This window comes from Hippichthys cyanospilos, chromosome 2 (assembly GCF_059441005.1).
Source record: "Hippichthys cyanospilos isolate Australia breed blue-spotted pipefish chromosome 2, RoL_Hcya_1.0, whole genome shotgun sequence".
NCBI lineage: Eukaryota > Metazoa > Chordata > Actinopteri > Syngnathiformes > Syngnathidae > Hippichthys > Hippichthys cyanospilos.
Window position 1 is genome coordinate 30,441,794 of NC_142370.1, and position 7,059 is coordinate 30,448,852.

At 42.9% G+C, this 7,059-nt stretch overlaps 1 protein-coding gene across 1 annotated transcript; it reads right to left on the bottom strand.

Moving 5' to 3' along the window:
- Positions 1-225: 225 nt before the first annotated feature.
- On the bottom strand, positions 226-3,776 carry pim1 (Pim-1 proto-oncogene, serine/threonine kinase). The gene is made up of 6 exons (XM_088408727.1): positions 3,374-3,776; positions 3,080-3,180; positions 2,920-2,970; positions 2,463-2,829; positions 1,682-1,858; positions 226-1,603 (listed from the first exon to the last, which is right to left on the bottom strand). The coding sequence occupies exons 1-6, from the start codon at positions 3,444-3,446 to the stop codon at positions 1,389-1,391; spliced, it is 984 nt and encodes a 327-aa protein (XP_088264853.1). The 5' UTR covers positions 3,447-3,776; the 3' UTR covers positions 226-1,388.
- Between the last annotated feature and the right edge of the window lie 3,283 nt (positions 3,777-7,059).

Consider the following 7,059-nt stretch of genomic DNA (forward strand, 5'->3'; position numbering starts at 1 on the left):
ACTTTCATTTTCCTGAAACAATTCAATATTTTTACAGGATTTTTGCATGTTTGTTTGTCTGAAGTTCTTTCAAGGACCCCCAGGGGTACTGGTACCCCCTTTTGAGAACTACTGCTATAAATTATAACATTTGAATGCTAATTGTTATAAAGGGTGATACCACAATACACACCTACAATCTGTCCAACATGTTTTGAAGTATTTTTGAAGCACAAAACTCCAGAGTCAACATTGTAACAAAAATATTTATTGAACTCGTATAAAAAATAATTTCTAACATAATTTACAATTCTAATCTGAATGGTTGAAGGAAATGAACAATCAAAGCTGCATCCAAATAAGTTTTGTCACTTTCATACACACAAACACACTGCATCCAACAGTTCAGTATCAGTAGACGTTCATTGTTCAAATACACTAACATGGAAGTGCTTTGGGAAATATTTACATGTTATTTACAGGACATTCACAAACATATATACACGTGTCTGCTCTTTTATTAAAAAACAAAACTCAAGCCATAATAAATATGGTCAAAAAATATTCTTGCTTTTGTCTCTTAAATAATGGTGGGCCCTTCAGTGACTGTGGAATGAAACATACAAACAGCCGTAATTCTTCTCATAAATAAAATAAATAAAATCTCCGTAAGAAGCTCGTCGCGGAAAAAAATAAATACCATATTATAGAAATCGCACCTCCCACCAAATGTTTTAAGACCTGTGTGAGGCACTGTTTCGACATATTCTTTTCAAAATGTGAAGGCGTTTTTGGGTGTGGTTGATTTTGCATTAAAGGAGCCATTCGGGCAGCGGATGGGACACGTGAAAGAAAGAAGGCAGATTCTGTGGTCGAGAAGCGGGTGAGGTAAGTCCAGTGTTGTTGTTTGCACAGGATGCTGCCAGAGCTGTGAGGTTTCTCCGGTTGCTAATGAGATTGGACTGAGCAGTAGTAGTGCTAGTAGTGGTTGTAACGTAACAGCATAGGCTTCACTGATCTAGGCCCATGAGTGAAAAAAAAGGAGATAGAGCCTTGAGTGTAGTAAAAAAAATAATAATAAAATAAAGACCATCAAGAACATTAGCCTTTTTTTTTTTTTTTGCATTCCCAATATTCAAGTATTTCCAGGTCCCCCCCTCCCCCCTCAAGAGTCTCATAAGGCACTTTTAAAAACAAATCTGCAGTAGAGTGGTTACATAACTGGCACTCTCCTGGCAACATGTGCTATTCTGCAAGCTGAGCACGCCCTCCTACAACTAACAATCACGCATCAGAGTTCATGGAGATTGATGGTGGTCTGGTGTGGTCACGGGGAGTAAATCAAGTGAGGCACGAGGATGGCGAGGTTCTCAACACGGTGCTTCTTTTTTTTTTTTTGTCCTTCGCCGTCACAGCGCCACGGCCACGGAGGTGGACGTGAAGGCCGAGGGCTCGTGGCTGATGCTGTGCAACTTGATCTCGGTGCTCGTCTTGTCGCTTTGCTGCGCGGGCGGCAGCGTCGAGGAGGTCGTGCTCTGCATCCACGAGTGGTTGATGATGTCCTCGAAGGACGGACGATCGGCCTGCCGTAAAGATAGGCACCACTTGATCAGCTGCTGGCACTCTGCAAAAGGGGGGGGTAAACATCCGGTTAGTCACAATACTCCACCGTGTGAAAAATGACAACGTTTGCTCGGCTTACCGACGGAGATTCGCCTCCTGAAGAGGACCTGCCCTCGGAGGATCTCCTCGTCGTGTTCGAAGGGGATATCTCCGCACACCATGTCGTATAGCAACACACCGAGCGACCACACAGTTGCCGCGCGTCCCTGGTAGCGGTGGTACTTGATCCATTCTGGTGGACTGTAAACCCGTGTGCCTTTAAAAAGAAAACAAGCAACCATGAGAACTGCATCAACAATTAACATCATCTCAAATAGTAGCATAAAAGGACTAATCAAGGTAAGTGAAAAATAATAAACCAACTACAATGGACTAACTAGCATGGTTTAAATATGCATACAATTGCTTGCAATTAAACTGCCCTAGATTACCAGTTATTTCCCATGGACTAGAATATATTCAAAATTCCCAATTGAAATTTAACATAAAATCTCCCCCCCCCTCCCGAAATGGAAACGTCTGAATCAGGTTAATCTTCTGTGCATGTGTTATCTGGTCTCAGGTGCCAGGGAGCGTGACAAGGCGTGCATGCATGAGAGCAAGGGAGAAGAGCGAGTACGTGTGGGCGGGGGAGCAGCCATGTGACTTTGTTTACAAACTTTGAGTTGTAAAAATACCACACTTGACCGATAGAAGGCGCCAAATTGCCTGTAATAATTCTGACTGGGTTTGTATTCGAAGACTGCCACGCCGAGGTGATTCAACTTCAAAACATCCACTTAGCAATTTCAAAATAGAATGAGTAGAGGAGCGTAAAAGAAACAAACACACAAAATCGTCAATTTTTTTTGCCTTCTCACCATCAAAGTCCGTGTAAATTGTGTCCTTCAGCAGGGCTCCGGAACCGAAGTCGATGAGCTTGATCTCTCCGGTCCGGAGGTCGATTAGGATGTTCTCGTCCTTGATGTCCCGGTGAACCACGCCGCAGCTGTGGCAGTGACGCACAGCGTCGAGCACTTGACGGAAGAAGCTGCGGGCCAGCTCCTCCGGGAGGGCGCCCTTTTCCGTGATAAAGTCGAACAAATCCTTGACGTTTTCGGGCCTCTCCATGACGATGATGAAGCTGTCCGCTCGTTCGAACCAGTCCAGCATCTTGATGACGCCCCTAAAGCCCGTGCCCACTTTCTTTAACAGCACGATCTCCATCGGAACCCGGGAGCCGTTGGGCTGTCAACGCACGCAAATTGCACGTCATTTCACGCGCTCGCAAAAATGAATACGTCAGAAAATATTGGGTGCATCATAGACGTTACTCACCAGCTCCCCCCACTCGGAGATCCGATCCTTTGCGACGTGTTTGACAGCCACCTGAGCCAAGCAGAATCCACATTAAAAACAATGCGATTGAAGCTTTTTTTTTTTGGTCATTTCATGCATGATAATTTTAATAGCCGTGATAATTAAATCGAATACTAACCGGTGATCCGTCAGACGTCCGAGTCCCGGAATACACGGTACCGAACCCCCCGCTGCCCAACACCGCCCCGACCTGGTAGAGCTTCTCGAAGGGTTCCTTCGCTGAACACACAAACATCTCCGGTTACAACCAGCCACCAAATGACCACCAAAAGCCTCACAAACGCTTCTACGTTACAATAGATTTTAGTAACATCTAAATTGGGGTCATAAATAAAAGTGGCGCCCTTGAGAGCGCGCTGCCATTACTGCGCCTCGTCCTCCATGACGGCGCATAAAAAAAAGGGCGTCTAACCTGGATGAACTTGCAGCTTCGCCGGCATGTCGCTGGAAATGTGAGCCAGGGAGTTGAGCTTGGAAAGCAGCATTCCTTTATTTCAAGTCCCGCGGAAAAATAAAACAACGACGTCGGTCTCGGCTTGGACGAGTTGCAGTTATAATCCCGTTGGCGAGGTTCTCCCGTGGCTCTGGACAAAAATGCGCTAAGGATCCTTTCATCCGGATAGAGGGAAACCCGCTTTCCTCCCGAAAGGAAAAGAAAGTGGAGAATGTCGTCCGGAGGGGAGAGGCGGCGGGTTTGCGTTTAAATTAAACGCGCGATCACAGCCTCCCCGCGGTGTTTTGTAAACAAACGAATACAAACCGACGACATAAACAAGACGGCGTTCCGAGTCCGAGTACCACACTCAGACACCGGCTTTGGTAACAAGAGGCTTGGGGGGGAGGATTCTTAAATGGCGGTAGTAATGGGCGTCGCCGGCTACGCCCCGCCTCGCCCACTTCCGCCCTTCTGGCCAATAGGAGAGCGAATACCCGTTCCAAACTTACGTCAATCACCGGCATGAAAAGAGAGTGAACTCCGTAACCCAGCCCGCCAGACACAGACGTGGCGGGAATCAAAACGCGCCAAAATGGGGGGAGCCTTTCAATTCGGCGTTATGGACTCGGGTTTAAAAAAAGGGGGAGGAGTAGAGGAGCATTCCAAACCCAAATACCTCCCTGTAAGCCTCATTTAGCGGGAAACTGACGACATTGTGAGGAGAAGATCATCCATTAAATAGAAAATCACGTGCGCACAGCTGCAGTGTCTATCAAATTACATATTAAACGATGGCACTTTATCATGTTTCTCCTAAACTTAGAAATATGTTTCAAAAGTGTAAGTAAGTAGTTGGTACTCACTATTAATATTTGTGGCATTTACATTTCGGTTTTTTTAAAGAGCAAGTGAAGAGGTTTTTTTTTTGTTACAGTGTTCCCTCGTTTGTTTCGGTTATCGCAGCTTCACTCTGCAGGATTTATGACTGTAAGATTTTCTTTTGTTGTTTTTGTTGCTATTTTAATTGCCAATCAAATTAAAAGCAAATTCATGTATTTATTAGAAAAAAAACATCAACTTCTGCTACATGGATTTTTTTTTATGACATGTCTATTGCAGGTTTACCTCAATATATTTTTTATATAGTTTTGTTACTTCTAAATTGGACCAGGGAAATAAGAAATATATATTTTATCAATTTGTTGTTAAACAAATGAAACCTAACTTTAAAAAAAAAGTGTTCATAAGCAAAAATTGAATTAAGTTCAACCTCCACTTTTTGATTTCAATTACTGTGGTTTAGTTTTGGAAATATAACTCCTGCATTAAATGGGGGAACGCTGTACTCTCTAGAAACATTTAGGATAAAGTATATATAAATGTATAGAGCAATCTACTAATATTCTACACACACATTATTAATGGGAATGCATTATTAGTGGGAATGCAGAAAACCAAGCATGCGTATTTGATATTATTATAGAGGTTTTTGGCTAGACTTCCCTTTTAATAGTCAAGGCCCTGCACATAATAAACTGGGGGCAATCCATCACCTGCATTCCAGCTTTTCTAACCCCCTGCCATTTACCTGATTGTTTCCACATTAAACACAGAGGTTTATTGGCTAAAGTGAAGTCCAGGTCTATGGTCTTTATTTGAGTTGCCTGACAATGCCTCTTAAGCGGTTTGCGCATCAAAGAGCGGGGAAAGGGGCGTGGCGCTTGAATGGACGCATTCCACTCATTCTTTCAAATTGGGTGGCCGCGTTTGGAGCCGTTCACAGGATGTGGGAAACTGGAGATAAAAAGCTTTGCATTGGCTCCCATCCCCCATCGCCGCCCCACCCCGGTCCTCGCTCCTCCCCATCCCAGAGCTCCCTTTTTCCCGCGCAAAGTTATTGTCTGAAAAGCACGCATGACTCCCCCGCCCCCCAAGTACCTGTGCCTCACCCACACCCACGCCGCATGAGCGCTCTAGTTTGGTTTTACTTTGAATGGCAAGTGCTAAACGGGCGCACACAGGCACACACACACATGCACGCAAAAGGAATTTTCTATCATAGTGGGGACATGGCATTGACGACGCATTTCCTAGCGACCTACCCTTAACATTGCAACCTTAACGTCACAGAAAATCCAATTCAAATCCATACTCTTAAAAGTCTCCACCCTCAAAAAGAGGTCCAAATTTGGAGGGGTCCATCAAAATTGTCTGCACAAGTAGAAGAGGTCCCCACAAAACAGTACAACCCAGGATTTGGTCCCCACTATGTATCAAAAACAATGTGGGTGCACATACACACTTTTATTGATCAGGATTGTTTTAATTTAAGGGATTTCACTTGTTCGAAAACACTTTGACGCGGTGCCTTGCAAAAGTATAAGCTCCCTTTAAATATTTAGACCCTATGCACATTTCAGGATTCAAACAAAGATGTGAAATTGGATTTTGTTCCCCCTGTAAATAATCAACACACATTTATGAAGTGTAATAAAATTTATAGGGTTCTTTGAACTTAAATAAGTGAAAACCTGAAAGGTAGTTATAAGTTGAGGTTGTAAACATTTGACTTTTATATAATGACTAGATCGGAAATTAAAAAAAAAAAAAATTTCAAGTTTTTATTTTCAAGGCTCCTCCTCAGTGACTGTTTTATAGTTTGCAGTGGTATAGAACTGTTATAGGCATTGTGTAGTATTATTATTTTTTTATAAAGCCATTTAATTTATCACATTGCTTGGGCATATCTACAGCAATATTGTCATCAGTGACTGTGTATTTAACACTTTGGCGTATTTTGTGGAGCTGAAATTTCACCCAGATGGCTACAACATGTCAAACTTCAAGATTCAAGAGTTTTATTGTCATATGCATAGTAATCTAACACAATGAAATCTTCATTCTGGTCACTTCTCCGAGCAGACATTTCACAACGGAGTAAATAATAAAGTAGGCAATAAAAAATAAAAAAAACAGTAAGAGCAAAAAGGGCAGTAATAATGAACCACTAATAAATGAATAGACTTACATTCTGAGCATATTATGGAGTAGATGGAGTGGAAGAAACTGTACACGTATGAGAATAATGCAGAATATAATGTAGTGCAAAATTTTGTGTATTTAGCAGCTTTCCTGCACTGTGCAGGATTTGTAAGGTGCATGTGTGCGTGTGGTAAAGTGACAGGTGGTGAGGCACATTCGTGCATGAGGGATTTATTCAGAACCCAGATTGATTGTGGGTAGAAGCTGTTTGACAGCCTGGCAGTCCTGGCCCTCAGACTCCTGGAACGTCTGCCCGATTGCAGCAGTTCAAACTGTTTGTGTTGTGGGTAAGTATTGTCCCTGATGACATGGCACAACCACTTAGTTATCACACTGGCAGGAGTGTGCCATACCATGGCAAAAACACTGTGAGAATGATGTGGAAGAAAATGACCCAAACATGGTCAAAATACTACATATGGGGTTAAACATTAAAACCAGATGATTGCAGGTGTGAATAAAAAAGAAAAATACACAATCACATGAAAACAAAATGTATCTTTTTGTGGATGGTTTTCAAAACTGAAAAAAAGAAACCTTGTGTTCCGAAGTGTTTTTTCAGGGGGGGGGTTCCCCTTCCTATTGACAGGAATGTCAACGAGAACATCGGAATGTTCGTA

Excerpts from the sequence above, each read along its gene's own strand:
- pim1 (XM_088408727.1), bottom strand. The coding sequence starts at position 3,446 with ATGCTGCTTTCCAAGCTCAACTCCCTGGCTCACATTTCCAGCGACATG. Across the intron at positions 3,181-3,373 it reads GAAGCTGCAAGTTCATCCAG|CGAAGGAACCCTTCGAGAAG; the intron begins GTTAGACGCCCT and ends TTGTGTGTTCAG. Across the intron at positions 1,604-1,681 it reads CAGGAGGCGAATCTCCGTCG|AGTGCCAGCAGCTGATCAAG; the intron begins GTAAGCCGAGCA and ends CCCCTTTTGCAG.